The sequence below is a fragment of the Sciurus carolinensis genome, chromosome 4 (assembly GCF_902686445.1).
Source record: "Sciurus carolinensis chromosome 4, mSciCar1.2, whole genome shotgun sequence".
NCBI lineage: Eukaryota > Metazoa > Chordata > Mammalia > Rodentia > Sciuridae > Sciurus > Sciurus carolinensis.
In genome coordinates, this window is record NC_062216.1 from 77,221,082 (window position 1) to 77,237,832 (window position 16,751).

Genomic DNA, 16,751 nt, shown 5'->3' on the forward strand with positions numbered 1-16,751 from the left:
TAAGATTTCACCTCACTTCAATTCGAATGGCTGTTATCAAGAACACAAGTAATAAATGTTGGCGTGGATGTGGGAAATAAGGTACACTCATACATTGCTGGTGGGGTTGCAAAATGGTGCAGCCACTCTGGAAAGCAGTGTGGAGATTCCTCAGAAAACTTGGAATGGACCCATCATTTGACCCAGTTATCCCACTTCTTGGTTTATACCTAAAGGACTTAAAATGAGCATACTACCATAAGAGAAAATCTTAATAGTAGCCAGAAGAGGAGAAACAATAATAAACTAAGAAGCTAACTCCTTAGTAGAAATATTAGAAGTCAGGATTTAATAGTATTTCTCTTGAACTTGTCAAAACTCATTGCCAGGGCAAGTGCTGAGGAGTGATATTGGCCAAAATATATTGCTATATTGTGTACACATATGAATTTGTAATTGTGTACATATATGAATTGTGTGCACATATGAATGTGTGTGTGTGTTTGTTTGTGTGTGTGTGTATGTGTGTGAGAGAATGAGAGAAAGAGAGAGACTTGAATTTGCTGATGTATTGGGCATATTGTATATGAGAAAGTTTTCAAGGATGACATCAATTTGGTTATTTTAGCTCTTTATTTTGATATGATTTCAGACTTTCAAGACCCTTCACCCATATTACTTGAATATTAAACTATTACCATATTTGTTGTCTCCCCCTTCTCTCTCCAACCTCCCATCCTTAATTTCCACCTTTTGTAATTTTATATTTCTGTTTGAGGAATTTGGTAGGTTGTCAAAGTTCTCTGAGAACTGATTGAAGTTATTTTCCTTCAGAAAATATTGGTATTGTTAGTAGTCAGGATATTATTAACCTTGAACTACTTCAATTAAATTATTTGACTGCCATACTTTTGGACTTCACTGTTAGCCCAGACTTGGGCTGTAAATATAAATGAGAACTTATCTGTGGGTAAAAATGTTTCATGGGAGGCTTTCTTATTTTTTGTATGAACTTGTAATATTTGGGGGATCTCAATTTTAAAAAGAGAACTTGCATTTCCCTTTCAGGTTAGGTGACCCTGAAACTTTGTGTTTCCCAGCTCCATAACAACATCAAAACAGAAACTAACTGTCCCATGGTTTATTATAAGCTCTCAGAATAAAAGCTAATTCCTGTGATTGCTTTTCTGTTGTGATTTCCATTTTCCCTTAATTCTCTATTCAATACATTTTTACCTGCCCACCGGTTTAGCAATGCTTTCCCCAAGTTGCAATATATTATGCAACAACATTATAAATCATTTTCTGTTATTTTCAGTGCTAATGACCAGCTATCTTTCCCTCTGTTCTTAGTTCCATAGACTCTATGAGTTATAAACAGAAAGTTATCAGACGCCAGCATGGTTGGGCTCTGGTGAGGATCTCCTGCAGGTTGTAGACTCAAATTCTCCTTGTATCCTCTTGTTATGTAAAGAAGATTAGAGAGGTTTCTGAGGTCTTTTATTAAAAGCATTAATCCTACTCACCAGGGCTTAACCCTTATGACTCAAATTACCTTCCAAAGTCCTACCTTCTATTACAATTTGGGGGGTTAGGATTTCAAATATGAAGTTCAGAGGTACACAAACATTCAGTCTACCCTTGGCCCCTGAAATCCTTCTCACAGGCAGAATACACTCATTCCATTCCAACAACCCGAAAAGTCTTTACTCCTTCCAGCACCAACTCTAAAATCTAAAGCCTAAAGTCTCATCTAAATATTATCTAAATATTTAATAGTTATCCAAATGTTGCCTGTCCCAACTGTGAACTTGTGAAATACAACAAATTATGTGCTTTCTAAGTGCAAGGGTTGGACTGGCACTGGATAGACTTTGCCATCCCAAAAGGGGAAAATGTGGAAGAAGAAAGGATAATGGGCTCCAAGTAAGCCTAGCTAGGCAAATTCCATGAGATCTTAAGTTCTAAAAATAATTTTTTTGGCTTTCTGCTCTGCCCTCCAGGACCAGTGGAGCAGCAGTCCTGCCTTCTTGACTGACTAGGATGGCAACATCTCCCCCACAGCTGGGCATAGCACTGCCTATCCGATGGCTCTCTGCTGAGGCTCCACCCATGTGTCAGTCTCCTGTGGTGGTGGGGCTGCACCACCACAGATTTATAGGGCTACCTTTGCCTCACCACTTCCTGGATTGGTTCCATTCTTTTTAATGGAGGCTAAGCCCAGCTCCATCCTGTGCAGTCTGCAGCATAGTAGAGGCAGACTTGATGATTTCTGAATTGCCTTTCTTTGTCTTGCAGAATACAGGATATTTACAGCTGCAGAATAGTTCTGAAGTCTTGTCCTAGAAATCCTTGTCCTGGAGATCCTAGAGGGTCTGTGTTCTTCCTGTGTTTGTCCCATTGTTTGTTTCCTTCAACTAGATGGCATTGTTCCTGCCCATGCAATCCCTTCTCTAGTCCTGTTTTGTGTTGAGATGGTTGATTGAGTCTACCCAATCCTCTGCATGCAGATGTATGTGTTCAGGGCTGAACAATTTTCTGTGTAGCCTTTAAAGCTTGAGCCATAGACAACGCAGGTTCCATTCTGCATTTCCACCACTGTTAGTCTGGATTAGAGAGAATTACACATGACATTCATAACTTCATTAATGCACGAATATAAAAAAGCAATACTTATAAGAGCTCAGGAGAGTTTAGTATCATGCTTGACCTTCCTAATTCACAGATATACAAAATATAGCCATGTCAGAAAATAAAAGCTTCATATTTTAAATTATGAGCCACTGGCTTTTTTTTTCATACCTTCAAAATCAGATGATTCAGAAGTCTTAAATTCTCTTCATATATGTACCCGAGTAAAATAAAAGCTTCAAAATGTTTACTTAAAAATTAATATTTAGATAAGAAATAAATTCAAAATTTAGAATTCAATAGCTGCAATGTTTTGCACAAAAAAAAATCTTCAGATAGAGTTGACTGTAACATTTTCAGGTTCTACATGTGCAGATTCAGTCAACCACAGATAAAATATACTCTGAAAAAAATTGTACTTTTTGTCATAATTCTCTTAAACACATGGAATAACAACTGCTTACACAACATTTACATTCTATTAAGTATTATATGTAACATAAAGATGATTAAAGTACAGAGTTGTACATAGGTTATATGCAAATAATATGCATTTAATATAAGGGACTTGAGCATCCTTATATTTTAATATGCATAGGGGAGTAGGCTTTGGAACCAAATATTCCCCTAAGGATACCATCGGAGGACTATATATGCATTAGATGTTAAAGAAATGAAAATAAATCATAAAATTCTGAAACATATATACAAGCATGTGTGTGTGTGTGTGTGTGTGTGTGTGTGTTTGTATTAGGCATTCTATGCAGAGATGGCTAAATCTATATATGTATTTTAATCTGGTATCTTTAGTGTTTTGGAAGTTATATTATTAATATACTTAGTGATTTTTTTTTCTTCAAAGAACAGGTCAGAAATCAAATATTCAAGAAAGGGGTTCATGTCACTTCAATGGGAAATTGACAAACCAAAGGGAAAGATGGTGGTCTGACATTATCTGTATTTAAAGGACAAGGAAATGAGTTCTATTCATATGGAAATAATTGGATATCATAGAGAAAGCAAGATTGGAGTTTTTAGTAACTACTGTTAGTGAGTGTCCATCTAAGCACAATAGATCTTCATTCTTAATTTTTTAAATTTTGACTTTATAATTGTGCATATTTCTGGAGTACAACTTGATGTTCTAATGCATATTGATTAAATAAGGGTAGTTAACTCGTCATTTCTGGCATTCCACAGCACAGCAGGGTGACTAGTTAACCATCAGGTATTTTATATTTCAGAATTAGCTAGAAGAGTGGCTTTTGAACGTTCTCACCACAGAGAAATGAATAGTGCCCGTTCTCTCTGATTTCACTTTCTTCACACGTTCTTTTGATTTCTGTGCCTGTTTTCCCATATCATTCTTATCACTCTTTTGGCAGAGTACTGATCACACTGTAGTATGCTTATTTTTTGATAACTACATTTCCTTTTTTGTTTGCTTGTTTGTTTTTCAGTGCTGGGGATGGAGCCCAGGGCCTCTCACATGCTGGACAAGAGTTCTCCCACAGCTACACCTCCAGCCCCCTTTTAACTACATGTTTGACTGCAGTCTGAAGCTCTTGAGGGGAGTTATGTCCTATTCAACTCTGCAGTTACCTCTGTGGACATTTGCTGGGCATTTACAGGCACTCAAAAATATTTGCCATATGAATGAACAAATATTACACTCGCAGATCAGAAAATACTGGGATAATATGATACACAAGCTTAATAGTATTTTTGAAGAAAAAGGTTTTGCTAAAAGAAAAATCTCAAGTCATGTAGAAATTAGTCCATCCTACATCAATTCTAAGGTATTCTTGGGGTCTTCAGGTCAGAAATATAAAATGTGATAAGAAGGTAGGTAGTTCCTGTTTCAATGAATACAATAGAAAACTTGAAAAGAACACATGACAGTAAAGGGTTGTTCACCAACCACTGCCAATTAACCATTAAAGTAGCAAAGCAAATTAAAAACCAATGAAAAGACCACTGTTTTACTCATTCAATGATAACTCTTGTGATAGGGTCAGAAATGTGTATATCTGAATTCCTGCTGCAACAGTGATGTGTTTTAGAACTTAAGTGAGTTATTACACACTCTAAAATTCTGTTCTTTATTTGTAAAATCAGGCTAAAATAAGACTTGTTATGTAGGACTTTTAAAAGTACTTAATAAGGAGATACATATAAAATGCTTGAAATTGTGTCTGAAAGACATAAAACACCTAATTAATCTAACATTAACATTGATATTGTGATTATTTTTATTGTTTATATGTTGGGACTAATGACATGTTAACTAACTCAGGCTGACTCCTTTACTCCCTGGTGAGTGAGCAAGATCAAGGCCTCAAAGGCGGTTTCAAAAGTTAATGACGATAAATCGGACCACCGTCAGGGATTGATTAACAACAGTTCCAGGAATGTGATCAGCTCGTGCTTGCCATATAGTCCTATGGGACTCTTGCCTGTGTGAACCCCTGTGCCTTGCTGACCTTTAAGCTGATTGGCTTCCTCCTAGCCTCCACCCTACATAAAAGCTGTGTGACTTCCTCAATAAACGAGTTCCTGCTGTGACTGGTCTCCCTGACAAGTCTGATTGTCCTCCGCCCAGAGGGCTGGGTGCGGGCGGTCAGTCAGCCCTACCTTTCCCAGTCTGACCTTATTGGGGAGTGTCCCCTTCCCTTGTTGCTGGTCGAGAAGAGCAAGGGGGCTAAAGACCCTGACATTTATGGAAGAATTGAATATTCAAATAACTAAAATATAAATAAAGAATTTCAACTATTTATAGTCTAGAAAACTTCTGCTTCATTTGTGATTTTATGAGACCAAAGGAGAAGGCAGTACTATTAAAATATTTAGATTTTATTCCTGATCTTTGTGCCAGAATAAGTAAATTACTGAACAGTAAATATGATAGGCCAGATATTCCAAATAATAGAAATGACCTTTTTCTGAGAGTTACTCTAGCATTCATTCAAAGGATAAAAACTATATCCATAAGCTAAATGAATGTTAAATTATTGTCATTTAGCCCAGGTGTGCAGAGTTGATCTATGCTATCAGATGGTTAAAAGAGCAGGCTATAAAAAAAATTATTTAAGATACTCTAGTCTGTAAATGTCAAAGCAACTATATTTCATTGGACACAGAACTGAAGAGGAAAGAGCTGAGTAAATAAAAAAAACCCAGACATATAGAAGTCCTTTCTAGCGTATTCAGCAGAGTACTAATTAAGGCATGTGTGCAAGAAAAATATTCAAAGATGGGGAAAGAACTATCTAGAAAGATTTAGAGGAAACAGTATGGAGTGCATATTTAGGGTCTGAAACTAAGGCTATCTTATCCAGCAATTTGTAAAACCTTGTATTTCACATAGAGTTGAGTAGATGACTTAGAAGAGTACTGCTTTAGAGTGGGAATAATAAACTAGGCTGAATGTCCTGATTAGTAATATTTGAAAGAAAGATCAAAACAGATCAAGTGGTTTATAAGTAAGGGTACTTGATAAAGGCAAGTACCTTTGCACCTAGAATATTTTTTAGTGATAAAAATATGCACCATAAAAGGAACTTCTATTCACAATGCATAAAATTCCACAAAAAAGTACCTGGCAAGCAAAGGAACAGAACAATTAACCTTAATGAGAAGGAAAATCAATCAATCAAAATGAATCCAGAACTATCACAGATGTTAGAGGGGGGAGCAAAAATATTAAAACAACTAATATGACTGCATTCCACATTTTAGAAATTCAAGTTCATACAGGGAGAGTATTAAAGACTTCTATCAAATCACACTTCTAGATATGAAAACTTCAATGTCTGAGATGCAATATATATTTATAGGATTAATGAAACATTAGACTTTACAGAAGAAAGGATTAGTGAACTTTCATGATCATGGAATCTATCCAAAAGCACAAAGAAAAGTAAAAATATGAATAGAAAATCAGTGAACTTCACCACAATTTCAACAGGCTTAATGTACCTGAACTTGGCTGTCTTGAAGAAGAAGACAAAGAAATGGGGGAGAGAAAAACATTTGAAGATATAATTACATTTCATTTTCTAATTTTAGTGAAATTTATAAACCCTTCTAAGAGTCTCAAGAAACCACATGCATAAGAAATATCAAGAAAATGAAAACAGGCTTATTTGCACATTTTTCAAACCCAATGATAAAGAAAAGTGATTAAGTGGTCACAGGGAGAAAAAAGACATATACCCTTGAGCAAAGATAAATATGAGAGCAGATGTCTTAGACAAAAGACATGAGGAGAAACTTACTGAAATTACCAAAAACAAGCAACAACAAAAAACATAAATTCAGAAGTATGTAAAGAATAAAAATGTCTCAAAAATTAAGATGAAATAAAAACATTTCCAGAATAAAAGCTGAAATAATTTATCAATAGGAAAAGAACATCTTCAAGCAATGTTGCAAAAATCCTCAATGTAGGAGGAATATTACAGTAGATGGAAGTTACGTTCTATGAAAATGAGTAAAGAAATTGTGACAAGCATAAACATAATTTGTATAATTATTTCCTGTTACTTAAGGCACTTATAATTGTGTTAAATAAAATTAACACAGTGTGAGACTTAGGGCATTCATATAGGTAAATTTATAACTAAAATAGCTCATGGTTTGCAAGAGAGAAATGGAAAGGTAATATTGCAAAAATTTTATACTATGCATGAAGTGATAGAATATCAGTTGATAAGTTACAGATATATGCAATAAATTACAGAGAAAATTAAAATAACAACAAAGATATACCCAATAAGGTAAAACAAGAAGTAAATGTTACTGTAATTAAAATGTTTAATAAAGCTCAAAAAGAGAAAAACAGGAATAAAAAACCAACAAAACCAAAAAAAAGCAAATAGCAAGATTACTTAACCATTGGAGATGGAGAAACATGGAGAAATGGAGAAAACATCCCAACTAAAAAGCATGACTGGATGAAAAAGTAAAATTCAACTGTAGTCTGTCCAAAGGAAACACACTTTAAAAATAAAGACCCATACAGATTAAAAAATATATGCTACATTAACCCTATTAAAAAAATCTACAATGACTATATTTATATGATACAATTAGAATTTCAAAGCACAAAATATTATTAGCTCAAGAGTTCATTACATCATGATAAAATTATAAATTCAGGAAAGAGTACACAAAAACTAAACCTTTATGCACCTAACAACAGAGCTTCAAAATACATCAGGCAAACAAAGCATTTGAAATGCAAGGAAATATAAGTAACAATATTTATAGTTCAGTGTTTTAATACTTCCTTTTTAATAATTGCTACCTATATCAAAAATAGTCAAACAAAACTTTCTATTTGAAAATCAGAAAAGATATAGAAGACTTGAGCAACATGCTAAATCATCTTGAATTAATTAGAACTTATAGAGCATTCTACTCTAACATGGCACAGTACACCTGTTCAAATACACATGGAGCATTTCAAAACAGATTATAATCTAGTTCATAAAATTGATCTCAACAAATTTAAGAGGTTTCAAGTCATACTAAATTAATCAAGATGGGACTTAATTAGAAACTAGCACCAGAAAGAGCTCTGGAAATTTTCCAAAATATTAGAAACTAATCCATGAATTGAAGACAAGTACAGAAAGAGACTTAGAAATGGTTTTGAATTGAACAGAACCAAAAACAAAATATCAAAATGTTCAAGGATGTTACCAAATGATCTCACACATTAATGGCATGGCAAAAAAAAAAATCTTTTTATTAGAAAAGAAGAAGATTTTCAAATGAAACCTCAGCTTTCACTCTGAAAAATCAGAAAATGTGAAGCAAATTTAACATAAAATAAGAAGATAATAAATAACAAATATCGGACCAGAAATCACTGAAAGAAAATTTGAAATTATGACAAACACAGAAATTGGCTCTTAACATCATTAGTGACTAGGATACTGCAAGTTAAAACCACAGTGAGATGCCAATTCATACTTATTAGAATCTAAAATCTAAAAAGACTGATCATAACAAGTGTTGACTGTAATGTGGAGCAACTAGAACACGCACATGCTGCTAGAGGGAATATGAAATTTGTAAAATTTCCTAACAACTTTGATAATAGTTTGGCAGTTTCTTAAAAATCTAAGCATAAACCTATTATATGATCCTTCTGTTTTACTCTTAAATATTTGTATAAGAGAAAAGAAAATACTTTTTTTTTTTATGTATTTTTATGTGGTACTGAGGATAGAACCCAGTGCTTCAAACATGTTAGGCAAGTGCTCTTCCACTGAGTTACAACCCCAGTCTAGAAAACTTATTTTCATGGAAACAGTTGTACACCAATTTTCACAGCAAGTGACTTTATTTGTAAATAACAACTGAGAACGACTTAAATATATTTCAAGAGACAATAGTTGTTCTACATTCAATAAGGAATACCTCTCAGGAATAAAAGAAAATTATTAATGCTATGAAATGCCTAAATCTCAAATAATTATGCCAAGTGAAAAAATCAGACATAAAACCAGTACATATTGTATGACTGCATTTATATAAAATTCTAGTTGTTGCAAACTAGTCTACAGTGAGAGAAAACAGATTTGTTTCTTAGGAACAGAAGGAGGTATATTGAAAATAACACAAAGAAAGTGTGACAGAGGTTCAAAAGAAAGTTTTGCAGGTGATGGATATGTTAATTATTTTGACTTTATTAATGGTTTCATGAGTGCATCAAATTGTACACTTTGTATAAGTGCAGTTTATTGCACATCAATTACATTACAGCAAATGTAGTAATAAATTCCAGAAGAAAATGTAATACTTAACCTCTTAATACCTCTACTTCAGTCTCCTATCTGTAAAGTGGATGTAATATTAGATCTATCTTTCACAGCATTTACCACATAGTAAGCAAAATATATTTCTCATAATTATTCATATTGGCCACTCAATAATATTCTCTTCTAAATTTAGGGTATAAGTATTTTTTTCTAAATAAATGAGAATATAGGAATGCTTGGGTTTGTGAAAAAATGTGATAGATGAGTGATCAAAGGGATAAATTAGGAACAAATCCACAACTAGGATCCTGTTGTGGGGAGAGAGGGGACAGTGGAGAATATTGGGGAGTGAAATTGATCAAATTGTGTTTTTCTGTGTGTGCTCATATGCCATAACAAAATTCTCCATTCGGTATCATTGAGATTCATCTATTAAAAAGAGGAAAAAAGAAAAAGAAATCTATTGGACCTGAGACTTACTGGTTGGGCAAGAGGATGGAGCCATCCTCCCACTGCCAGGATCCATTTGTTGGAATGTGTATTAGTCCCATCCAATGATATGACTTCACCAATTTGAAGAAATCCTGTTTGAAACAACAAAGTGCAAATAAAATCAATGCTCAGAATGTTATTAAGTATGAGGTCATACTCAATCATTTCTTCTCACACTTGGGGGGAAAATGCATTTTGTTCCCTAACTAACATAATTCCAATTTAAGCAAGACATACATAATATCTGAGGTTTCTGTGCTTTCTTAATTTTAAGGCAGAAAGATTCTGAGGGGGTATTAGAATATCTGTTTTAGTGCATCTTTTATGTTTTAGGCTCATGAATTATTTCATGCATTAAGTTTAAATAAAAGAAGGGGGATTAAAACAAATACCAACCTGTTCCACTCTACTGTATATCTTCAGAAGGCTGGAATTTTGAGACATACAAGAAGCTTGACTCTGGTACCAGTTTTTGCTCTCATTAAAAAATTGGTAGCAGGTGTTTCTATAACATAACCAATTTTTAGGGCATGGGCCACAGTAGCCTTCTAGAAAGAGAATATATTATTAATTCTACACATATCTAGATAATATAGCAGATTATATCTTAAAAAAAGTCAAATGACTTTTTCATTCCAACTCCAAAGTTAGAAAACAATTAAACTATTATAGTCATAGCCAAAGTATTTCTACACATTCATAGGAAGGAGATACCCAATGTAAGAATTTTCTACTCCACAGTTTCAACAAAATAAAGTTACAGTGAAATATGGACAAGAATCAACTACTTCCTTCCCCACTTTAAATGCCATTGGATAATACACTGTAATATGTTTAGATGTACTCAATTTATTCTTCAAAATATTTTTAAAAATTCACTTACCATTTGGCAGAATTGGAGCTTCTTGGTTGAGAAATGCTAGGAAAATAATCATAATTATTTTAAAAATTTGTACTCAGTAATTGGTAAATTTCTAGACTAACAGCAAAAACACATTGAGAACTCTCATTCAGTATTATTAGTTTATGTTTCTGTGCTACTGAATGCAAATCAAAATAATGCATTACAATTGTTTGATAGACAACATTACAATCTTTTTTTCTATTATGACTTACAGTGTACAAATACGACAGTCCATATGGCCACCATAACAATGAAACGTATCGCCATCCCAATGGCAATGAAACGACCCAGAAAAAATGGAGATGCTGTCAAAGAAAAGAGAGATCAGAAGAGAAATGAAGGATAAAGGACACAGTTATCTTTGTGGTTAGTATTAATGGTATTGTGCTTTTAATGAGGGAATACCTCAAGTGTTTATTCTGCTTTTTCTCGGAAGAGGTAATATAAGGACTTTGTAAATGATTAAGAAACAAGAGCCCAAAAATGTAATATTCCCTCCCATAATTCTTTACAAGTACTTTAGTCATCTTCTAGTGCAAATCACAATGTTTTTATTTTCTTTGAGGACACAATAATAAATACAGACAGTTCTTTCAACCATGTATTAAAAATATGTATTTTCAAGCCATGTTTTAAATATATATATATTTAAGAAATCATACAAAATATTCTGACACTTATTAAAATATTCTGATGATTATACCATATCATAACTTATAAGAATGCTTAAATTGTGAAAGTTGCATTACATTTTATTGTTATCTGAACAAAATCTAATTATTGGATAAATTATTAGTTTTTGCTTTTAGAAATAGTGATACATTTCAGTTACACCTGTGCATATTTTTCAGTTCTCTAAAAGAAATCCCTGCTATAGTAATTATTGAGTCAAAGGGTGTGTATATGTTAAGTTTCTGTAATGATTGAAAATTTCAGTTCGAAAGATTATACCAATATACATAATAACAAAATGTAAAATGTAAATAAATGTAAAAACCTATTTATACTTCATCTTCCTGTTTCATTGACATCTTCCTCAGTAGTAAATGTTATTTGCATGTTTTAATGTATACATTTGATAGAGAATATTTTTATATTTATATTTTAGTTTTATATTTCCTCTTATGAATAAGGTTGAACATCTCTTATTTCTCTGAGCCTTTTCTTGTTTCTACAAAGTCACTGTTTATTCCTTATAGGTTGGGAATATGACACCATTTCTTGAAATATGTTTTGCAAATATATGGCTTAGACATTATTTCTCTTTCTTTACAATAACTTTATAATAACTTTCTTTATAATAACTTTGAAAGGCTGAAATGGTTAATTTTTCTCTGGTTGACTTACAAATTTCCCTTTATGACTTATGCTTGTTTAATATGAATAAAATGTGTTTATTATTCTGAGTTTATAAAACTAATTACATCCATGTTCCATCATAATGGTATATGCTTTCTATTTTTATTTGGTTCATCTGACTTTGTGTGTGTGTGTGTGTGTGTGTGTGTGTGTAAAATACATTTGGTAAAAACTCAGATTTACAGGAGGTTTTTTCTTTTCCAGATGTGTACTGAATTTTTCTAACACTAATTATTGAATAAATTAGTGTTCCTTCACTGATGTGAAATGCCACTATCAGCATATAATCTATCCCTACATGTGCTTGCATTTATTCCTATATACTCTAATCAGTTTGCTCATTCACATATGTACAAATTATCTACCTTTATGAAATGCTTGAATACTTAATAGTGTCTACAATATTATAGTACATTTCATTTTCAGACTATTTGCCTATTATAATTTAATTTTGCCTTAAAACTTTAAAATGAGTGTTTAAATAGCGTAACACTTTGAAATACAGAGCTTTGTCTTCCAACAGAATCACATTAAATATACAGATGTATAGAGATAATTAGGTCTGCAAAAATGTTGTCTTTTATCCTTGAATGCTTTATATTTTATGTTATTCAGTAGAAATTTTAATTAGCAAATTTATTTCTAGACTTGTTAGCAAAAAGTTTTGGATCATAACATATGACCTGCACTGTTTCCTTGTATTTATAGTTAGGAAGACAACTGACTTTTAAATATTAACTTTCAATCAAATCTTAATATCAATTTTAACTGTTTTTGATACTAAAGACCTGTATATTTATGAGTTTTAAAATATTTTAAATCACATATTTTGTAATTATATTAATTTTGCCTTTTAATTCTGGTTTTATAGAAATTTCATATTCTTTTCTTGCTTAGTCACTTCATCATGAAAACTATATAATAAGCAACAGTAATAATAGTAAATATATTCATCTTTTTCTAACTATAATAAAAATGCATTTAACATTAAGTGTAATGATTTATATATATATGTGTGTATGTATGTATATCAAGAGCAGTATTTACATTTTTGAGATTTTTCAAATTAAGTTCTTTTTAGTTAAGAATTCACATTGATTTTTTTATTCAATGACATTTCACATTATGCACATGATCTTGTGATCTTTCTTCTTTGATTATTACATACAGCTCATTTACATGCCTATAACCAACTCATAGAGTCATGGTATTTGTTAATAATTTCTTATTGTTAACAATTGTAATCAAAATCTTTAAGTGAAGGTGGTCTCTTGGTTTTCCTTTTCTATAAGCTGCCTCAAGTGCTAATGTCAATAATATTTTGGATTGGAAAAAGACATTTGAGTACACATATTTTCAACTGCTCTCAGAAACATTCCAAAAATAATAACCAAGTTATTGCTTCTAAATGTTTAAGAACATAACTCAGGTGAATTTAAAATGTTTTTCTCTTTTGTTTTCTCTTTTTGTCTTTCCTCTGACAGTTAGTTGCTTACTTTAAATTTAAATTTATAGACAATCTTCTGCTTATTGTCATAATTGTGATAAATAAGTTCATCATTTCAGGGCATGAAAAGGTCCTAAACAGTATTTTCTCCTAATTTTATTATATTTTTCAATAATCTGTTAAAGTAAATGCCATGTCTGCTTCTACAATGAAGGTAAAATAAATTGAATGATTGTCACTGATTTAAGTCATATTGTTTCCATGATTCATTTCAGTACAATGAGAGAGAACAAATGGAATATAGGACTTACATTTTTGTCTATATGTGCATGCTATTAGTGTAGATCTTTGCTTTTGACATTTTTTAGAAGTATCATGCTTTCTCAGTCCAAAGTTATAATTGTGGCATTCACTCATCTCTGGAGAAAAACAGTTCAAACCAATATAAGACATAGCCTTTCTATCACTTGAGGTACTTCAAATTAAACTCATCATTGCCATGAATATACTTCCCACAGACATATTTTTAAAAGTGCAACATGAATTTACTTTTGCTTTACATTACTTCATTATTATGATGTTTATATTTGTTATATATATCATATTATTTTAATATTCCATAGCAAAGTATTCTTAGTAAGATCTTATATACTTTAAAATGAATTAATTTATAATATATAATGAAATCTAACATTTAAAAAAAACAACTACAGAGAGAGACACTTATTTACACTATAGATTCAGATTTACTAACTTGATAATTTTACATAGCATTTAACTTTTGCATCCCAGTTTCCTAACTTGCAAAAGAAGAAAGCAGAGAGAAAAGATATCAACACAATCTATTAGAGATCTTTAAAAAATAAAGTATGATGAATTTAGTGTCAATAATGCCAATCACATGCAAACATTTAGTAAATACTAGTATAATTTCCTTTATAATGCAGATTAAACAGGTAGGGTGTAAAGTTTTAGGATAAAGACAAAGAATCTTGCCTCTGAACAACAACAAAAATGCTTTCTTTTTGAACTATTAATCACTTACTGAAAGCTTAAAAGTCTTTTCTAAATGAAATGATAATACTAATAGTCTTTTTTTGGTTCCAGGGATTGAACCCAGGATATCTTAATCACTGAGCCACATGCCCAACCATTTATTTTTATTTTTATTTTGAGACAGGGTCTCCCTGAGTTGCTTAGGGCTTCGCTAAGTTGCTGAGGTTTGCCCAGAACTTGTAATCCTTAAGCCTCCTGAGTTGCTGGGGTGACAGGTGTACCCAATCACACCCAGTTTACTAATTGTCTTTATAACTAAAATTAGATGTAAATATTGTTTGTGCATATATAATTCACTGATTAAACCTGAAGAGAAGAAAGTAATTATTTTATAGATGAAATAATTACAGATTGCAAAAATCATATGGATTCTTTAACATAATGTTACCAACTAGAAATAATTTATGAATTGATGATACTTTCAGAATAAGATGTACTTTCAAATTATATATTGATTTGAATATTACAAAACCCCACTAAGATAAGGCACATTTTATTTCTGTATTTGTGGGGACAGGATCACATAAAGGCTTCATTGCCCCCACCTCAAAACTAAAGAGTGGTTTGAGGAAAATTCATTTCTTCTAACTGCAATGTGATGCTATTCACTGTTTCAAGGTGCCTTCAACTGTGGATGACTTTACTATTGAAAGGTAATGAAATTGGTTTGCGGGGAGGAAATGAAGTTTTTGAAGGCTTGATTTAAAATAAAATTCTGAATATCTTAAAAATACACAGAAGCAGAAGTACATATTCATGTGAACAGTAAGTACGTACCCAAGCCCTGTTGACACCTCCGATCACGGATCAATCCCATCCTATGATGACAATTGTATGTCGACTGCGGGGACTCCAAACTCAACTCACACAGGATTCCTGAGTGAAATAAAATAGAACATTTATTTTTTTGGTTTCCTTTATACGAGATGAAATATTTTGAGTGGACAAGCGAAATACAGAAAAAATTCCCCTGTTGCATAGCTTACCAAAAAAAAAAAAAAAAAAAAAAAAAAAAAAAAGAGAGAGAGAGAGAGAGAGAGGGAGAAAGAATGAAAATAATGATTCAGGTAAAGCCAGGTTAAATTAATATATAAAGTTTTCTAGGTTATAAAATAATGACCAATTAAGTAGTTCAAAGTGTTATAAAATATAATGAATATTATTATTTATCCACATTAAGATATTTCATAAAAATATATCACATCACTGATATTGAATAACAACACAGTTTTCTATTTATAGTTATTTATTTTATTGATTTCTTTGTAAGATAAACTTATGCAAGATGTATGAATTTTTGTTGGGGATTTTCCTGTTGCATTTTAATCCAGCTTCTGTCTATTATCATTATCATCATAAATAATAACAAGTTATTATTATCACCATTATCATAGCACAATTTTATATAGAAACATTTTACAGTGTCTAGCAGAGCTCCCAGAAAAAACAGCTATTTAACAAATATGCATAGTGTTGATATTTTAAAATTAAGATTTATGCATATTTGATCATAATAGTTGGAAAAAATGAATATGACATGTTTCATCTTGCATGTAAAGATGTGTATCATCGAAGGTAGGTGCCTTCCACAAGATTAGAAAACCCATGCAAGAATTCAAATTGAAAAATCCTTCTAATCCTAAATATAATAATTTATTCTTTAGTTTTGCTTAGACAAAGCTTCTTCTTATAAAAAGTCATTATTTCTGACATTTCAGTTAAGTATATCCTAATTACTAATTGGATACTATAAAAAGAGTGCATTTCAGAAGGGATATGCATTCCTTGCCCTCAGCAATTCTAGTCATTTAAATAATTAGAATTATCTTATAGCTCCGCATTTCTCGAATAAGAGTTGTTAGAAACAAATATGCACGTGCACACACACACACACACACACACACACACACACACACCTGATCAAGAAGGAAGATCCTGGTTCTTGTGGATAAAAGCCTTCTACAGAACTAGAAAATTCTGTACTCCTAGTTTAGAACTGATAAGAGAGATGTCCAGTTAATTCTGATTCCTGAGAAAAGGTATGATAACTATTCTTCTGATTTCATCTTCCTGTGAAGATAATACAAACCACAGCACTTCCTCTTTATCACTA

The 16,751-nt window shown here is 32.0% G+C and overlaps 1 protein-coding gene across 1 annotated transcript; it reads right to left on the bottom strand.

Annotated features, from left to right (window-relative positions):
• Window positions 1–207: 207 nt before the first annotated feature.
• Klrk1 (killer cell lectin like receptor K1) lies at window positions 208–16,671 on the bottom strand. Its single transcript, XM_047550140.1, has 8 exons — window positions 16,555–16,671; window positions 15,416–15,514; window positions 13,894–14,001; window positions 10,989–11,081; window positions 10,756–10,791; window positions 10,269–10,420; window positions 9,861–9,964; window positions 208–2,585 (listed from the first exon to the last, which is right to left on the bottom strand). Exons 2-8 carry the CDS (start codon window positions 15,453–15,455, stop codon window positions 2,468–2,470), a joined length of 651 nt encoding a protein of 216 aa, XP_047406096.1. The 5' UTR covers window positions 15,456–15,514; window positions 16,555–16,671; the 3' UTR covers window positions 208–2,467.
• Between the last annotated feature and the right edge of the window lie 80 nt (window positions 16,672–16,751).